We start from the raw sequence: 20,314 nt of genomic DNA on the forward strand, positions 1-20,314 counted from the left end.
ATGTGGGAGGAGTAAGTAGATATTAAAATGAAAAATAATGGAAGAGGGAGAGATAAAGATGGAGGGTTAATAATTATTAAGAAATTAAAAATAATTTAATTCATGTCATAATCACATAATCACATATCATAGGTCCAATCATAATAATTTTATCCTAATCACATATCCTAGTCACATTCTATGAAGTTTTATATATTCTAAAATCCAAAGAAACTAAAATGGCCGGTGTTTTAAGATTGAAAAAACTAAGGGAGAAATAGATAAATTAAAATAAAATTTGATATATGTGGGAGGAGTAAGTAGATATTAAAATGAGAAATAATTACAGTGAAATTAAACTAAGGGATAAATAGAGAAATTAGGATAAAAATTTGATATAATGTGGGAGGAGTAAGTAGATATTAAAATGAAAAATAATGGAAAAGGGAGAGATAAAGATGGAGGGTTAATAATTATTAAGAAATTAAAAATAATTTAATTCATGTCATAATCACATAATCACATATCATAGGTCCAATCATAATAATTTTATCCTAATCACATATCCTAGTCACATTCTTTTGTATTAATTGTGTCCCAGTCACAAGGATCTGTTTTGTATAATAGATATATATATATATATATGTATATATATGCATGTAAAAGTATTAATATCCTCATGCTTAGTTTATCAATTACTAAATGGTTTTGGGTAGTTTTTTAGAGTTAATTACAAAGATGGTGTTTGGAAAAGAAAAAAGAACAAGAGATGATCGTGATATTTCTTTCATCTCAGACACAAGATGTTGATCAAGAAGGGATTGAAGTTCATAATTCGGAAGAGGACTCTGGTGAAGATGACAATTCTACTCAGGCTAACAATAATTCATGTGTAAGTTCTAACAAACCAAGACAAATAAAAGATGATTCGAATTCAAAAGAATCAAAACCATTGCATGATGGAGTGATTTTCGATGATAATAAATCAACAAATACTGGAGGAGCAAGGAATTGGTCTTGCAAACATTGTAAAAGGTAATTTTACAAGTTCATATACTCGTATTTACACTCACTTCTTTGGTCCTCCAGTAGGAAAAAAAATTGATATCAAACGATGTAATGTTTTAATGACCAATTGATCTTTATATGATAAAGTGCGTCAAAAATCAATTGAAGTGGAAAAAATGAGTTTTTTCGTCACTAAAAAGTTTCACTCTTACAAAACCAAAACAAGTATTTTCAGCGCCATTATAAAATGCATTCAGAATAATGGATAGAGATGAGGTTGATATGAAAACAATGAAAAGATTGTGTGTAAATGGAATCCCTTTTAATGTTCTTAGAAATCCTTAGTTTCATAAGATGATTACAACAATAAGTAGATGACCCAAGGATTACAAGGCTCCATCATATAAAAAGACAAGAACTACTTTGTTAGATGTGTGTAGAAGAAACATTGAAAGGGATATGACACCTCTCAAGGATACATGGTTTTCTCATGGAGTTTCAATTGTTTCAAATGGTTGGATTAATGTTAAAAATCAACCATTGAATAACATCATTGTAGTAAATAGTCTAAGCGTCATGTTCTTATATGCTCTAGATTTTGAGGGGACAGAAAAAACTGGTTTAGCGATTTCGAATTTTTACTTGAAGCAACTGAAACAGTAGATCCATCTAACGTATTGCAAGTTGTTACTGATGATGCAGCAAATTGCAAGCTTGTTGGTAAAGAGTTCAGAAGGTACACAAACATATTTTTTGGTCTCCTTGTGTTGTTCACACTTTAAATCTCATTTTCAAAGATATTGGAAAAGCATTTACCTGGTTTATATATACTTATAGAAGTGAAAAAATATTGTGAAATACTTTCTTAACCATACGCATGCTTTAGCTTTTTAAGAATCATTCCAAATTAGAACTTCTTAAAGTGGCAAAGACTAGGTTTGCTTCACATTATATTTGTTGAAGCGACTTGTTGATTGTAGAGAAGCTCTTCTTGATTGTAGAGAAGCTCTTGCAACAACTATTATTGTTAGAACATGGAAAGATATGGTAAAAAGTGGAGATGAACACAACCGAAAATGGAAGAATTAGTTACAAATACAATTATTAGTGAAGAATTTTGGGATGATGTGGACCATATACTAAGAATCGTCAGACCAATATATTTCCGAATCAAGTTTTATGATGGAGAAGGCAAAAAAATAGCTGAAATTTATGAAAGAATGGACAATATGCTTGGTGAAATAAACGATATTATGTGTGAAGGAAAACATGTCGATAAGTATCCTGAACTTGAAAGTATTGTGCTTAAGAGGTGAAAAAAAAATGAATATTCAATTGCATTGTCTTGTCTTGGATTTGCATTAACCCCAAGGTATTATGATTCTCTATATCTTGCTACAGCTGCCCCACGTGGTACAACAAGAAAATCTCCAAATCAAGATAAGGAGGTAATGATGGGGATTCTGGAAGCATTTGACAAAATATCAGAAGATGTTAATGAATCAAAAGAATTGCGCGAGAAATTTGCGAGATTTCACTTAAGAAAAAATATATATGCCATGATGTCTACCCAAACTGATGCTGTAACAATGAATGCAATTGATTGGTGGTGCACATATGGTTCAGAAACTCCAAAACTGGCTAAAGTGGCTAAAAATGTGAAATTGTATTAGTATTTATTATTTTTCTACTATTATTTTCATAGTTTTAAAATTTATATATTTTTATTTTAAGGTATTGGCTCAACCAATTACTAGCTCGCCTGCTAAAAGAAATTGGAGCACATATTCATTTATACATAGTGTGAAGAGAAATAGGTTGAATTGTACAAGAGCTGGTAAATTGGTTTACATCCATTCCAATATCCGTCTTCAATCAAGTTTAATTAAGGGTTATAAGGAAGGTCCTTACAAAAAGTGGGACATCGATCCTGAGCACATACCTAGATGACTTGATTATTAGACTAGAGGATATGCGTTGGAGTTACTTAGAAGATGATCAAGTTCACGATGATAATGAAGAAGATAATACACCATCTAAAGCTTTAAGCCTTCCAAATTTCATTTCGAAGTTTGCAGAAGGAAGTAGTTCAAAAGACAAAGGCAAATGAAAGATGAATTAGTATTAGTAATATTTTTCTTGATTTTGAGTTTTAGGTTTTGGATTTCCAAGTAATTGCTATTTTAAGATTTTATCTTCATGTTTTAAGTACTATTATGATATCTGACTTTGAGTAATTAGTTGTTTCGTCCTTTATGAGTTTTTAAATATATATGTCTATAATTAAGATATAATTTGGAATATCTTATTAAAGTAACGAACTGAAATTTTATATTAAGTGAATTATGTACCGTAAATGTATACCCCCTCCCCCCACACATACCAGATACATTCTAATAGGCATACCCATTTTCGTACTGTGTACCCGAGCGTACCGCGAATCTGGTAACCTTTCCCCTGCCCCTTAAGTCAGCTTACCTACATTAGATGCCTAGAACACCCAAACTAGGGGTAGGAAACTGACCGTACGGGTAGTCCGCGGATACATACTTCTCCGGTCCGGGGACAAACACATTTTAAATTTGTCCACTCATATTGCTGGACAAACACATGCGAACACTTGACAAAATCGAGTTGTCCATTACCCATCCGTGTCCGCCTAAAATGTCGAACAATTCGGGCACGTGCTATTCGGACCCGGGCATAACCACTTTTTATTTCTTCTTTAAGTACCCACAAAGATATTGATAAAATTTTACATTAGATCGAAACCCACTTTGAAACCCAACAAAGAAGGTTCTATATCTCAACTCTTATAAGTAACTTCAATCACTTTTTTCCTTTACCACTAGTGATGTGGGACAAAATTGTAGAGAACAAAATTTATTTTTGTTATAATATCTTAGTTCCACATTGTAAATTTTTGAGATAAAAGAGATCCAAAACTTTATAAATAAGAGGAATGGGAGCAGTAGTCTACTAATGCACGTAGGTACAAGTGGACAACCTAAATGCTAACTTTTTAGTTAAATACTTATTATTTATAGAAAATTAAAATTCCCAAATGAGTTATGTATCAAGCGTCAAGCTTCGGTCGGGCTTTATCGGCCAAACTCAGACGGAATGGCGGTTAGAACTTCTTGTCTGTGTCCTTCCGCTTAAAGTTCGTGGTCGGGTAGTGTCCGTCTCGGACACCCGATCGGACTCGGGCGGAACGGGGCCACAAACTTTTTTCCCAACCCTAGCCCAAACCCCAACGGCCCTACTATAGGTACTCATAGGCGCCCGAACCCGGCCCATTTCCCACCTTTAGTGAGCATGGAAACTGGAGTTGAAACAAACCCGTTAACTGAACGGGTTGGATTAGTAACCCGTTTAGTATCTATTAGAAGTTCAAAGTTGAAATCCACGGAAATAATCTTTAGTTGAGTGAGCATGAGAAACCTCTACAGATGGAAGAATGATGAAAGAGATGAAGCAGCACCACACCGTTTGCTGTCCAAATTGAAACCATCCAAAAGATTCCATAAACACTTCTTCACCTCTTGGAGACACAATCGAAGTAAACCTAATTACAAAACCCCAATCCCCTCCCCTATATAAATAAATCTCTATATTCCTTTCTTCTCCTCCTTCTGATTTCTCAGTTACTACTACTTCAATGGGTAAACCTCCACAGAGTGGGTCTCCTGCCTTCCGATTCACTTCTTCTGAGGTATCATCAGTGTTGATTTTACATGATCGATTATGGGTTTCATTTGTTTTTCTCTTAACTGATTAAACCTTTTTAAATTCTTGATTAAAATGAACTTGGGTCATTTGAAACTTTAGTTTTCCCTACCTTAATCTATCTCTGTTTGTTCATGCAAATATCTGGAGCTTTTTTTAGAAATGGGTTTGTTTACTTATGTTTAATTGGAACATTATTGGGGTTTAGGGTTTAACTTTGTTTGGGTATTGATTATTATGCATGCTTTCAGGATTTGAGCTTTAGAATGTTTATGTTAGGAAAATGGGTTATTGATTTTGTGATTTTTTTTTCAAGCTATTGTTTAAGTAGGTAATCGATTTGTGGGTATTGCAGAAAACCAGTGTGATGATTCTGAAACATAAAGGAAGTGAAACCTGATCTTTCTCTAATTTGGTTAAAAGAATCTCACAAGAAGATTGTGAAACTTTATACATGGGTTTATTCAAATTTCAAGCCACATTAAATATTTTGATAAATTGAGAAATATATGTTAGAGTTGACAAGAACCATAGTAATTGTTGATGACATCCACACAAGTTGCAACGTGTTCGCTTGTAAACCCGAAAAGAACAAAAATCTTTGTCATTTGTTTGATTTGGGATTCATATGTGGATAGATTTTATGCTAATAAACCGTTAATTGCGTATTTGCATGTAAAATATTCTGATTGAAGAAGACCTTGATAGAGAAGGACGACCATCTTCCTTTGGAATATGAGTACAGTACATTGTGTGGAAAAAGAAATAAAATAAGTATATTTGTGGTTTGGATATGTATCATGTATACTTTAATTGACGCTTCAAGCTCCTAAGTGAGCCTCATGCCCTCGTATCAAAGAAAAGTTATGATATGCATTAAAACTAGTCATAATCTCTTGCGTTGATTGAAGAGTTAAATACGTTAAGTTGATGTGCTGATTTTGGAAATCTAAACCTTTTGAAGTCTAAGTTGAAACTTTATGCCACTTAAGGATGTGATTAGATACCTAGTTTTTTGCATCATCAAATACTATCTAATAGTTTAATTGGTACTTACCTCCTATTATATGCTCGCCTTTAAGAATCTAGTGATGATTTTCAATGTAATATCCTCAATGATGTGATAATACAACTTCTTTCAAGGTGGCGGAAATGGAAGCTTTTTTACAAGAGAATAAAGTAGTTCCAACTCGTGAAATTGTCTGTTCAATTGCGGAAAAATTTAGGTATGTGCAATTCTAACTTGCGTGTCTCTTAGGATTGTGTGAAGTATTGGGATAAGAGTTCAATATTGCTACTGTGATAGTTGTATGTAAACATTGTAAAGTTGACATATATATTCTCTTTTGTAGTGCCTCTCCAGATAGAGCAGGAAAGATTGTTGTGCAATCAAAGCAGGTTACTTATTATACGTAATTTCTCACATGTCACATGAAGATGATATTTTTGAGCCTTGGCTTATTTTAATTCCTTTAACAGGTATGGAATTGGTTCCAGAATAGGAGGTATGCTCAAAAGGCAAAATTAACGAAGGCTCCCGGGAAGTTAAATGTCTCTTCCATGCCTCAAGATGATTTGTGTTTTAACAAAACCCGTATACCTGTTTCTGCAGGTATGCTTCTTGTATTATCTTTTCTCGACTTCACATTCCATGTCATTTCAGTTCACCAAATATGAAAATATTGCATGGAAGTATATTGTCAGTTGGAAATTTACATTTTCTTTGGAAAAAGAAATCAGTATCACTGGTAGAAATGTCAGCTGGAGAGTTCCCAAGATTATTGCGTTCTTGTGTTTCTGCTTTTTCTTAAGCACCCTACAAATGGCAGGGCCATAAATCGTTTGCTATTTAGCTCTCAGCGTTTATGTGTTCGTGTTTGATATCAAAGTAATCAAGCACACAGTCTCTAGAAAAGAAAATAAATTGAATAAATGGAGCCTAATAATTAGATAATATTGATATGTTCTTAATGCTACTATAGGAAATTGGGCCGAAAACCCAATTTTAAATTTTTTTTTTTAAGTTAAAAAGACAAGTTATATTTTGTTTGGTTAAAAGTCCAAAATCTGTATTTTGTTTTGTTAAAAACCCAAAATTTTCATTTTGTTTAGTTAAAAACTCAATATCTTTGCAACTTTTTTGCAAGCTGTTGCAAAGTTGTTGCAAAGCTGCTGCAAGCTATTGCAAAGTTGTTGAAACCTCTTGCAAATTACAAAAATACCTAGGGAGCTAAAGACCAAAAAATAGGTGATCCCTTTTCACCAAAGCAAAAAATTTGTAGGGAGTATTGACCAAATTTCCCGTGCTACTATTTGTCCAATAATGTATATCCCATTTCAGGGCAGTCCAATTCATCCTCCTTCCCTTATGCTATATTTGTTAGCTTATGGTAATTAAGCAAGTAACTTGTTATTTAGTTATGTCAATGTAAAAAGGCTTAATTATTTAGGCCATAGTATGAGATGAGATGTGACCTACATTAGCTAATGAAAGATTTAGTCTGGGTGACGACAGAGTTATTTCTTAATTTTGTTTTGAACTCCAACATACAGAACTAAGGGGATCTTTGAAACGATATATTACCATTTTAGTATTAATTATTTTATTTGCAATCTAAGCAATTACTTTTCTATGATAGCATAATGTAATGAAATTGTGATGTATATAGAGATTATGTGCGATAAAATGTTAATAGGCAAATTCAATAAAAGAGTTTCTTGACAACTTAATGAAATTTACTTTTGGAATAAAACCTTTGCTTGTATCACTTAGTGGGGAAATGATGACCGCAGTTTAATAGCCACGTTGTACACTGATGGCAAATAATTATTGTGGACCTACACCTGTAAAGGGAAAAGAGCAACAAAACAATCGCAGTGGTTGTAATACTTCAGTCTTTGTAACTCTCGCCCAAACCCTGAACGAATAAATAGAAGAGTCGATTAGGAACTCCTCATCTCTCTCCAGTTTCACCAGAAGTAGGGTTTTGCTTTCCTTTCACTGTAATGGGGTACGTTGACACTCAAGCTAAGATTGAAACTGTTAACACCTTGGTAGCTCACCATTATTTAATCCATCATGAGAAGAGTGATCCTTGCAAGAAGAACCAAGAGGAATCTGTTAGCGAGTATCCTAAAAAAACACTGAAGAGAAAAGGTTTCGTTTTTTCCCTATCTAAATTCCTAGCAAAATCAGATCTATGTGTCCCTACTAAAACCCTTATTTTCAATTTGCTTATTTCTGATCAAAGTAAGGTTCTTATATTTTACTTGTTCAGGCTTTACTATCGAAATTTCAGTTGATTTATCTTTCTAAATACTAACAGAAAGCCTAGATTTTTGTCGTGGTTTCAGTGCTATTTTTCTCTTGATTGGAGGTTTGTGATCATAGAAAGTTCACTATCATTTGAATTATTTTCTCAGTTTGCTTAATCTTTCCCTAGATGTGTTCTTTCTCTTCCGCCTGACAAGTCATAGTAATGAAAATGAGATGAAGAAACAGGGAAGAAGAAATATCATCGTTAGGGTAGCGTTGGATCCCTTCTCCATTTTAGGCCAGTAGTAAATCATTTCAGCGTTAGTGAATTCTTCTTTTGGATAGATTTGGGATATTCATTTAGTCAATTCTGCGTCTTAGTATAAGAACTTTATGTAATTTGTATGGTAGATTTAATCTAAATATCTATTTTCTACCCCTTGTATTGAACTTAGAATCTAATTAAGTTTGTAATGTATTTGCTTGCAGTCAATTAGATTAGGAAAATCATAGAATTCAGGTTCTGAAATTTTGTTAATAGTTTTAAGTTTTATCTGAACCATCTGAGTATGAAGAATAAAAAGATGATGCTCAAAAAAGAGAAACAAAAGTGCCACGTACAGAGCATTCACATAATGTTCTTACCCATGTTAGTGTTTTTATTATCTATCTCTAAACATGGAACAAACATATTATTTTGCTCTGTCCTTCCAAACTAACATTACTTTGTTTTTCTAATGTAGGAAGGACTCATTCTGAAAACTATGTTTCGATTGGATATGAAGCGAAGTCAGCGAAGGATGGAGCATGGTAAGTAAAACATTGACATTTGTCTTGACATTGATTCTTACTCTCCATATTACTCCATATAATAATGTTGCACGACTCTTCTCAATTTGTTCTATATGGCCATTCACTATTACTGTCTGTTGCTCAGGTATGATGTTGGGAGCTTTATAAACAATAGAAAGGTTGAGACGGGTAACCCGGTAGTTTCCTGACTCTCATTTATTACATATATTAGTCAACTTATTAAATGAGTTTAAAAGAATTGGAGGAAATGCAAACATATCTCTCTTAGTTATGAATGTATTGATGCGTTTTTTTTTCGTCGGTATGGCCAATGGACATGTCACATTAGCGTGTTAGGGTCTTGGACTCTTGGTATGAGCAAGAAGACAAATTCAGTTGTTCTGCGGGCACGAGAGAGAAATTGGTTTTATCACAATGGAGTGTTTATGTGATGTTCCACCGAATTCAATGGTTATTTGGTTTAGATGAGCAGATCAGTCTATGTCGACCACTGAAATGGTAAAGTGGTATTTGATGTTGTATTGAGCCCTCTGTAGTCTTTCTTGCTATCATGCGATGTTGGCTCTTCGCGTTTCTTCTACCGAAAAGAGACTACCTTCTCAATGGGTGTTTCTATCTCTATGTATCTTGGATCAAGTTGTGCACGTAGGACCATCAACAATATCAAGATCTTTAAAATTATCAGTTCCAACTCTCTTTAGTCCTTACTCTCAGGGTTGGAATGCTCATGTTTTTCTTAAATCTCCTTTGTTCTGTCTTACTCTGCATTTGATACAACCCTTCCAAATTGTATTCCTGAGTTTTTCTTGAACTTTTTAGCACTGTTAGGTGAAGCGATTCTAGATTATCCTTTGACATGTTTCTCCATTCTTTATCGTTTCTTAGCTGTTCATGACAATATTCACAACATTTACGCTCTTGACTTTATATGAAGGCGATGCTCTTCGAGAGACTTTTGTAGCTTGAAGCCTCAATGGCCAAAATAAAAGCTGGTTTTGACATGTAGAGACATTGACCCACATTCTCAGTGCTTGTATTCATCTTTTAAGTTCCCACCGCTCTTCTACTTGCTCTAACCTGTCTCAACTCTCAACCTGTCCTGGCTACTACTCGTCGTTATCCTTGACACCTTTAGTGATTAAACTTGTCGACAGACGCTTCGGCTACTTGACAAATTGAAAAATCTTATTTACTCTTCCAATGTCATGATGAAAATATACTTGGAGGGTGATTCATGTAATTTCTCTCATTTTTTTTCTTTTCTAATATTTCGGGTATTTTCAGGAAGTTCTTGTTCGATTTGGTGGATTTGGAGAGGAGGAAGATGAGTGGTTAGATGTGCGCACCCAAATAAGACCATCTTCCATTCCTTGTGAACCATCAGAATGTGCTGTTGTACTGCCTGGAGACTTGATTCTGTGTTTTCTGGTGGGTTCCATTTTAAAATTCTACTATTTCGATTATCATATCTGGCCTTCATGATTTCTGAAAAAACTTTCATGTTCCAAAAATTTTCAGGAAGGTAAAGAACAGGCACTTTACATGGATGCACATGTAGTTGATGTTCAGAGATGGAGGCACGATGTACGAGGATGTCGCTGCAGGTTCACCGTCCGTTATGATCATGACCAGTCTGAGGTATAAATCCATTTTTAGAACACTTTATTTTTATTTCTTTTGTCTTGTAAGATTATCATTCAATGACTCTGATTAAAGTTTTGTACCCTGAAATTATCAAACAGACTACTGAGGTAGATGAAGGATCAGACCACATGGATTGTGTTATAGGAAGCTCCTGCTAATATTGTTTGAATTTAATTTTCTTTCAGGAAGTTGTGTCCCTGAGAAAGCTCTGTCGTCGCCCCGAAACTGATTTCAGATTGCAGTTGATGTATGCATCGAAAGATCTTGGATCTGTCAATCTGCAGGATATGAAGAAAGATCCTTCTCTTGGTGGTACTTCTAAGGATTTCAATTCTCCAAAGACAAGGAAGAATCGCAGACAAAAAGGAAAAGCTAGTGAGATGGTGGTGAACACTATTCCTTCTTCAGGAACCGCAGAACCGATAACTACTGAAGCTGCAAGAATCATGAAGACTGAAAACTTCGATGACGGTAAATTTGGAATATCTGGTGAACGTATTGGTGGTGCTCCTCCTGTTATATTTAGCACTGCTGCAACTAGCACTGGATCCGGCTCAGGCGGCTTCGGAGGCTCGGGAACTGGTGCAGGTAAAAGTACTTAAGAAGTGAAATGGTTAATAGTCCAATCCATGTCTTGGTTATCATTGCTTAAATGTATTGGAAAGTCACTGAAATTCAAGTATAAACTTGACGAATAAGGATTTTGAAGTTTTTTTTTTTTGTTGAACTGAGGATTTTGAAGTTAGAAATGAAAAAAAATTTATCATTGCTCAAATGCTTGACCATTTGTTCAACTCCATTAGGTTATGATCAATCTTTACTGCCTACCGTGGATATTAAGCCCAAATCTTGTGCGGAAATGTGGGTTTAAGGTGGTCTGGCTGATTTCTTTCCTTGTTGAAAAGAAAGGTGGTTGTTCGATCAAGAGAGGGGCGGGGATGAGTAGACAGCCTTCTGGTTAGAGTATTATGTCATGGAACCACACTTCTATTGTCTTACATTATTTAGCTCAGGTCGTTAAGTTGTTGGGCATCCTCGATGTCATCCACCCCAATCAAGAGGAAGATATAAGGGTTTGGTTGGAAGAGGAAGATAAAGACCTCTTTGGTCAAGCAATGTTACCCCCCCCCCCCCCCAATCAAGAGGAAGATATAAGGGTTTGGTTGGAAGAGTAAGATAAAGACCTCTTTGGTCAAGCAATGTTACCCCCCCCCCCCCCCCCCCCCACCACAATCAAGAGGAAGATATAAGGGTTTGGTTGGAAGAGGAAGATAAAGACCTCTTTGGTCAAGCAATGTGTTACCAAAGGGTGAACCCACATGTAGATGACAACACCTACTCTCTCCAAACCCTCCTAGGGAAAAACCAAACCACCCTAGAGTCGGCTTAATAATTTGAACTGTTCCTCTTCATCTTTCATAAGCTTTCCACAGTTGACAAGCTTAAGTAGATGGGCTTCCAACTTGTGAATAATGCATTCTTTGTAAGGAGCATGAAGAGACGCAGACCACCAATTGTAGCATTCCGGAGTGCTACGGGCTTGTGATTCTACTTGATTGATGCTTTCAACATTAGTTGAAGCTTCGCAAAATCGAGTGATCAAGCTATGAATCAATGACAGAATTTCAGGACTCTGGACATTGGAAGGATAGGTAAACTATAAGACCTACAGGAGTCTAGTCCCCATAATGTAACAAAGGTGGCAATAGAAATTCGAAGCCCACTAAGTTTAAATCCTATTCAACTTTGTTTAGAACTGGGAAGCTATGATGATGTAAGCTGTCCAAGTTTTGTTGTAATTCTTTTTTTGTAGGTGTTTTGAGGAAATAAGAAACCGAAAAAAAGGTGGAAAATCCAAAAATCATTCTCCAAACACATCACTTCAAGTTGTCGGCAGAGAGTCGTAGGCTAGAGTTAACCGACGACTTCTTTGCCTCTCTCTCTCTCTCCCTCCCTCCCTCCCTCTCTCTCTCTCTGTCTCTCTCTCTCCCTCTCTAAATTCCAACCAAGGGGAGGGCCCCTTCAATGCACCCCGTCGTCTGCATCTGGAAAAACCATATCCAGGCGAAGCCCCTCGACCCTCGTGTGCCCGACGAGGTTCCTGCGAAGGAGCTTTCCCCTTCGCTAGAACTTAGACAAAGAAAGACAGAGAACCAGGGAGAAGGAAAGAGGATAGAGAAGAGAGAAGAAAAGAGAGAGAGAGAGAGAGAGAGAGAGGAAGAGGAGACGTTAATTGTGGAGGTCACCGGAATATGGTAGAGGTCACCGGAATTCTAGTAGAGGTGGGAAAGGGAGAGGAAAGAATAAAAAACTAAAATAAAAACATAAAGGGTAACGTTGGAGGGAACAAAAAGTTTCTAAATATTTTTATTTCCACCCAAAATTTTTCTATTTTTCCAAAACATTGACCTTTTTTTTCTTCAAAAAAATAAGGTTGTGGTTTCGGGGAATAACGAAAAATCTCCGGAGCATAAAGACTTAGTCAATCGAGATTGACTTATGGGACTTTATTATTTTTTACGCCAAAAATTAACTTCATTAAACTATCACCCTTAATCTCCATCTCCTCTCACTCTCTCCCTTACTGTTTCGTTGTCTCTCTCTCTAGATCTATCTATCTATCTCGATGTCTCTCTCTTTCTCGATGTAAGTCTCTCTCTTAGTACTGTAAACCTCTCTTGCTCCTACACCCTAGATCTCTCTTTCTCACGGTTTGTGTTGATAGACTGGGGAAGAATTTTCCAGAATGGTTGATTGAGAAAGAATCTATAACTGAGTCAAGTTCGTCGTTAAATCTCTTAGAACTATTTGTGTTGATTGATTAAGGAAGAACTATTCCAGCATGATTTGAAGAACTTAAAGGAGATGAAGAATATCAATTTCAAGTGGGATTTCAGATCTGGGTTGTTTAGATTTTTTTGGATCTTCATCAGTTGAAAAACCTCTTGAACATCTTGTTAAAGTTTATTTAAACTCAATTTTAATGAGAAGATTAATTTTATAATTAAGTAATGAGAGAGTTAAGTTTATTAGTGTGAAGTTATTTTCTTTAGTTGATTAATGGATAAGTTAGTGGGTTAATGTTAGTAGTGTTCATAGTTAGTGGGTAGAATTTGGATCTACAAACAGATCAGTCTTTGTAGTTAATTTCAAAATCAAATCAAGTCAAGTAATTCAATTCAGTTAAATATCTTCTTCATTCTTCTTTGTCTATGCAAAATTAGTTTCCTTTATCATTCGAAAATTAAACACTTTTAATTTCCAACACATCTTGAAGAATATTTGCATGAAGTTATACTGTTATTACTTTCTTCTTCTGTTCATGATTCAAATGATGATGAGATTGATCTAGTATCTTCGTTTTGATTGGAAAATTGGATATGTAGTTTGTTGTTTACTGGTTACCACTGGTACATTTTGAATTTTCTCTAATAACAAGTACAACTAAGCCATTTAATGATTATTAAGCTAAATAGATGAAATGGGGTTTCAAAACTGAAGTAATTAGAGGGAAAATGGTGGTCGGACTTGGTATTCCCGGAAATGGTGGTGGTGGTGGTGGAGGTGAGAGAAGATGAAGATTAAGGGTGATAGTTCAATGAAGTTGATTTTGGGGTATAAATAATTATGTCTCCTTTATGTCCCGCAAATTTTCTGTTATTTCCCAAAATACAAAAAATAAATACTCATAATTCTTGAGTCAAAACATCAAAACTCCTGCTGCTGCAAAAGGAAAAGTATGCAAAAATCTAACTCTCAACTAACCAACATTTTCCTGAGACAATAGCACTCTCCCTCTCTCTCTCTCTCTCTCTCTATGGGTCATCCTAAAAGAATCCCTCTTGTTCCATATAATGGATATATAATATATATATATAAATGTAGAGAAAGAAACAATTGAAGTAATTAAATGTGTGTTTATGGCAGAACAAATGAAGCAATGTCCAAAGTTGTTAAAAGCAAGTTTTCTAAAGGCAATCCTTAAAACGGTTAAAGGTTGTGCATAGAAAAAGTATACAAAAACCTAACATTCAATTGAGGCCGGTAGGTCGTCGTAGGCCGGTAAGAAAACCCAGTTTTCTGTAATAACAGTTTAACACTTCTACATTATATTTGGTAAGAAAAACTAGGTTAATTCATACTTAAAATGAATTACTTATTCTAAACTTTCCAATAAGAAAAACTAGGGTTTAAGTTCATAATGAAAAATTAGTATTTGAATTTGAGTAATTTGCTATTATTAGATGATAAAAATTTCAAATACCAATTGAGTTATTGGTGTGTGATGATAAATGGAAACTGGAGAGAGAAAAGGGTATGGTATATACCTTGATCCATCACAAACAGTATGTACAGGATTTGTGTAGTTATTTGTGTGCGGCGATAAATGGAAACTAGAGAGCAAAGGGTCCTTGATTCATCACAAACAATATATACAGGAATGGTGGGAGGTTCATCTCTATTTCGCCACATCTCTTTTGAACAGTGAATCGCAGAGATGAAAAATTCGAACTCCAAACATCAACTTTTTGCTGGAAGAAGATGAAAGGATGAGGTAGGTATAAACACTCTCAAATTTAGCATTGCCTCTAACCACACTTGGTCAATTTGTTTTGACGAAGATTTAAGTAAAAAAACACATTGCCTCTAACCACACTTGGACATTGCCTATTAAAACTTTCTGAACATAAATAGGCACTTTAAGTAACAAAACACAAAAAGAGATGAACAAAATTCAATGTCAATTAAAAAGGATATAAGTCTGAGTAGTACGAAACAAAATTACAGCAGTCAGAAATTTTTCTCGAACATTTACCACCAAAATCAAGACAATCTCTAATGAGTAGAATGAAAAACAAACTTATGAAAGAACTGAAATACCTTTCTTTCTTTCATTCCTTCTCACTCATTGTTGTTGTTCTTGAGTTCTCTATCTTCTTTTCTCTTAACTACTACTTAAAAAACAAGAAATTCTTCGGGCGAACCGATTCTATCTTCCTCTCTCTACTTCATCTCATTTTTAAGAGAAACAAAATCTAAAGCTCGTCGTGATCATCATTATCGGCACCTTCAGATTCAGCACCACCACCAGGAGCTCCACCAGATCTCTGGTAAACAGCTGTGATGATTGGGTTACAAACAGCTTCTACTTCCTTAAGCTTTTCGTCGTAATCTTCTTTCTCAGCTGATTGGTTCTCATCAAGCCATTCAAGTGTTTCTTTAACTGCTGTTTCGATCTTCTCTTTCTCATCTGATTCTAATTTCTCAGCTAACTTGTCTTTGTCATTGATTTGGTTCTTCATGTTGTATATGTAAGTTTCTAAACTGTTTCTTGCATCGATCCTTTCTTTAACCTTCTTATCTTCCTCTGCAAATTCCTCAGCTTCACGAACCATACGATCAATTTCTTCTTGGCTCAATCGACCTTTGTCGTTTGTGATTGTAATTTTCTCTGACTTTCCACTTGCTTTGTCTTCGGCTTTAACGTTCAAAATACCATTGGCATCTACTTCGAATGTTACTTCAATCTGAGGAGTTCCTCTGTATAAATCAATCAAGTTAAATTTAAGCGCTTAATATAACATATAAATGTTTACAGTAACAGAATTCAGAAGGGTTTAGGGTTTAAGGAGGCAAACCTTGGAGCTGGAGGAATGCCAGTAAGATCAAACTTTCCTAGCTCTCTGCAGTCTTTTGTGAGACTTCTTTCACCTTCAAATACCTTCAAGAGATCATATATTTTATTTCAGTATTCCATATTATATAGAAATTAGACGTATTTAGATCGTTTTACAAGGGTAATGCTAAATAAAACAAAACTTGATAAGAGAATTCTCGGTCATGGTCGTTAATCTGGCCATTGAGGCCCAAGGTGACATTGACGAACTGATTATTCCTTACTGTTTTGAAGGATTCTCGATAACAAAACAGTTTTGGAGATGATTAATCAGGCTCATTGAGCCCACAATAAACCTAATGAACTGGTCACTTATTGCAGTTTCAGATAGGGAAGTACCTGAATGGAGACAGTAGTTTGTTGATCCTGGTAAGTGGTGAAAACTTGAGATTTCTTAGTTGGGATAACAGTGTTTCTTGGAATCAACTTGGTCATCACACCACCAACGGTTTCGATACCAAGAGTTAGAGGTGCGACATCCAAAAGAAGAATATCTGCACAAATACACAAGTATATGAATCATTATACCGTCAATAATGATACGAGATATAATTGAACTTCCGTATATTCATTTTTGATGGATTCACAATTGACTATGAGGAATTACCTTTGGTTTCATCACCACCTTCTCCACTCAAAATACCTCCTTGAACAGCAGCACCATAAGCAACAGCTTCGTCAGGGTTAACACCTTTGTTTGGCTCTTTTCCATCAAAATAATCTTTAAGGAGTTGTTGAACCTTTGGGATTCTAGTACTACCACCAACAAGAACAATTTCATCAATCTGGTTTTTCTCTAATCCTGCATCGTCCATTGCCTTCTTAACAGGGCCCATGGTCTTCCTGAACAGGTCGTTGTTCAATTCTTCAAATCTAGCACGGGTGAGTGGTTCAGAGAAATCCAAGCCATCGTAAAGAGACTCAATTTCAACACGAACTTGGTGCTGGTTACTCAAAGCTCTCTTAGCACGCTCACATTCCCTTCTAAGCTTTCCAAGAGCTCTGTTGTCCTTGCTGATGTCCTTTCCGTGCTTCTTCTTGATCAATTTGATGAAGTAATCCATAACTCTGTGATCAAAATCCTCACCTGTAGACAAATTGATTCCAAAACTCCGTTAACAAAAGTGATTGTTTATATACTAGGAAACGGTAAGCCTAAGAGTCAACAAAATTTTCATCTTTTAGGAAAAAACCACAAACAACCGTTGTGATAGAAACTAGAAAGGGCCTTACCTCCCAAATGGGTGTCTCCATTGGTGGAAAGAACCTCAAAGACACCATTATCAATAGTCAAGATACTGACATCGAATGTTCCACCACCAAGATCAAAGACAAGGATGTTCTTTTCTCCACCCTTCTTGTCCAAACCATAGGCGATAGCAGCTGCAGTTGGCTCATTGATAATTCTAGCTACATTTAAGCCAGCAATTACACCAGCATCCTTTGTGGCCTGCCTCTGGGCATCGTTAAAGTAAGCTGCAGAGATACAAATGAAATGAGTTAATATATGTAACATAAATTGTTAATCATCTCAAGCACGAACCTAATTCCCATTTTAGTTAAATTAAAAAGGTGATTTCATTACCAGGGACAGTAACAACAGCATCCTTAATTTTCTTTCCTAGGAAAGCTTCTGCTGTCTCCTTCATTTTAGTTAGAATCATAGCACTAACTTCCTCAGGACTGAAGACTTTGTTGTCACCATCCTTTCCTTTAACTGAAATATAAGGCTTTCCATCCTTGTTCACGATCTTGTATGGCACAAGCTTCATGTCCTTCTGAACCTCTTTGTCCTCAAACCTGCCATAGGATTTCGGTTAGAATCATCACGAGCATCTTATACAATTGAATCTAGAGAGAGATAAAAATAGCATTACTTTCTTCCGATAAGTCTTTTCACATCAAAGATGGTTCTCTCAGCGTTGGCTGGTGCCTGATTCTTTGCAGCCTCACCAATCAATCTTTCACCGTCAGTGAATGCAACCCATGATGGAGTAATACGGTTTCCTTGGTCGTTGGCTATGATTTCAACATGGCCATTCTTGTAAACACCAACACATGAATATGTTGTACCAAGATCTATTCCAATTACTGTTCCCAACTTTGTGGGTTCCTCTTTAGCGGCAGCAAATGCAAATAGACATCCTGTATTTGAATTCATTTATAACGTTAATACATAATATAAATGCATTATTTATCAACCATAGCTAAAAGCAAAGCAAAAAATATTAGGTCATTTCCGACTAGACCATAGTCACTGGCTCACTGCACTATGACCATAGACCAATCGAAAGGTAAGGATATAGGATGAAACTTGAAAGATAGCTTTTTTATGTATAGAAAACATGGATTTATTCTGTGGTCAGATTCACCAATTCATAAATGTTCTTAAATACTTTCTCAAATGCTAAAAAAATGATCTGAAATGATAAAATGACAGGATGCATCAAATACTAGAAATAATTAGCTACTACACATTTCCAATTCAACCTCGTAATTTGATCTATCTATATGACTAAAGGGAGTAAAAAACCTAATTTAAGCTAGATCTATCATCGTCTAAGATGAATCACGAACATTTTAAAAGACGAAGAACCGAAAGTAAATTACATCAGATCTAGAAATATGTTGATCTAGCAGGATCAATAGTTCAAATTAAATCATAAAAGTCGATATCTTTTCAAGATTAATAAGCTACTTACTGAAGTAAGACCTAGATCTTCTTCTATAGATCTAAACAAATCCAAAATGAAGAATCTTATTCGTATTAACACTCGTACCAGATCTATTACTTGATCGAAAGAACAACGAAACTCAGTTTCCAAATATAGAAAAGAAAAACTAGATCTAATTGAAAATGAAACAATAAAGAAGATTAGAACAAACAATTACCACTTAAAACGATTGAAAACAAGATCAAAGACCGGCGATCTCTCCAGGATCCATCCATTGTTATCGTTGAAGCCAATAGATCTCGAATTATTTCGTCTTTCTCTCACTAGAATTCTCTCTCTCTTTCTCTCTCTAGGAAGAGGTTTTGTTGTTGAATGGAGTTGGGGGGAAGAAGTGAGGCTGGATCTGAGATTGGAAAACTATTTATATAAAGAAATACCAGGGAAGTGGCAAAGGAAAAGGAAAAAATGAATGTCATAGAGAATGACGTGGACCAATCAGATGTTGAGAACAACACGTCTTAACCAATAAGATTTTTTTCTTTGTGTTGGTTGTATCTTCACCGTTTGTTTCCTTGGAAGAGAGAGAGAGAAGGAACCTGGAAAGGAAAATAAATACCACACAATTTCTTTTTGAAATTGTGGTTTGATTTAGATTTTGACTTTGACTTACTATAAAAAAGAAAAAAAAAATTAGATAGTATATAACATAGGAAGAAAGATTTAGATTTCACGGAAAAACGAAAAAGACCAGTAGTAAATTTTAGACGATTTCAATTACTTATGTATTAAATCTAATGTCTTTGAGACAGTATGTAAGTAGGTCAAGTTTTTGCGACACTGCATAAAGAATGTCCTCCATAAATTGTTTTCGCCAAATTTATGAAGGAAAAATAGATAATTGAAGTTTTCGCCTGATCAGTCGAAACTCTTTTCGAGAACTATATAATCAAATGAATATTATAATGTTTGTGTTTAGATCGGGTAAAGATCTACCCATTGTCCCACGTGATCACTACCAAAACGAGAATCTTGTAAAGGAAACCTAAGTGCGAAAAGAGTAAAAGATGATGTCGAAAGAATTTTGATAATATATTGAAAGAAGATGGCAAAAACAAAATAAACTCAAATTAGTAATTGAGGTCACTCTGATAAAATGATATTAATAGAATACAATCTAATAAAAAATGAAACGTGTAAGCCAAGAAATCCTTTGAAAGAGGTAATGAAATTTAGGGTGAAAAAGAGGATTTTAAGTGTAATGTTAGATTGATACATCTCCCAAGTACCTACCATTAAAAGGCAAAGTCCTATCTTGAGTTCGTTGTGCAAGATATATATCTTGACCATCTCATCTTTTGTTGAAGTGTTGTCATTTCATTAAACAAAAGAATTACATATGGTGGAATGTCGTTTATCATGGAGCTGGACTTATTCCCTTCTGCCATTCTCAAGAGCTTTTAGGATTTTTGAGTGAGAGGCCCAAAAAATGGAGGGTAAATAAGTATTACCCCCAGCCTAAAACAAAAATGAGAA

At 35.2% G+C, this 20,314-nt stretch overlaps 2 protein-coding genes across 2 annotated transcripts; one reads left to right on the forward strand and one right to left on the reverse strand.

The window, feature by feature from the left end:
* The first annotated feature begins 4,367 nt into the window (after positions 1–4,367).
* LOC147537484 (protein SAWADEE HOMEODOMAIN HOMOLOG 2-like) lies at positions 4,368–11,194 on the forward strand. Its single transcript, XM_086640629.1, has 9 exons — positions 4,368–4,702; positions 5,860–5,942; positions 6,069–6,114; positions 6,196–6,328; positions 8,716–8,782; positions 8,910–8,961; positions 10,070–10,213; positions 10,304–10,423; positions 10,615–11,194. Exons 1-9 carry the CDS (start codon positions 4,649–4,651, stop codon positions 11,029–11,031), a joined length of 1,116 nt encoding a protein of 371 aa, XP_086496755.1. The 5' UTR covers positions 4,368–4,648; the 3' UTR covers positions 11,032–11,194.
* A 3,960-nt stretch (positions 11,195–15,154) lies between these two features.
* LOC147537485 (luminal-binding protein 5) lies at positions 15,155–19,176 on the reverse strand. The gene is made up of 8 exons (XM_086640631.1): positions 18,999–19,176; positions 17,984–18,251; positions 17,692–17,906; positions 17,340–17,582; positions 16,714–17,193; positions 16,446–16,600; positions 16,069–16,151; positions 15,155–15,970 (listed from the first exon to the last, which is right to left on the reverse strand). The coding sequence occupies exons 1-8, from the start codon at positions 19,054–19,056 to the stop codon at positions 15,466–15,468; spliced, it is 2,007 nt and encodes a 668-aa protein (XP_086496757.1). The 5' UTR covers positions 19,057–19,176; the 3' UTR covers positions 15,155–15,465.
* Between the last annotated feature and the right edge of the window lie 1,138 nt (positions 19,177–20,314).

Source organism: Eschscholzia californica, unplaced genomic scaffold (genome assembly GCF_041429995.1).
Source record: "Eschscholzia californica isolate CP2 unplaced genomic scaffold, dmEscCali1.0.p SCAF_5, whole genome shotgun sequence".
NCBI classification, from domain to species: Eukaryota; Viridiplantae; Streptophyta; class Magnoliopsida; order Ranunculales; family Papaveraceae; genus Eschscholzia; species Eschscholzia californica.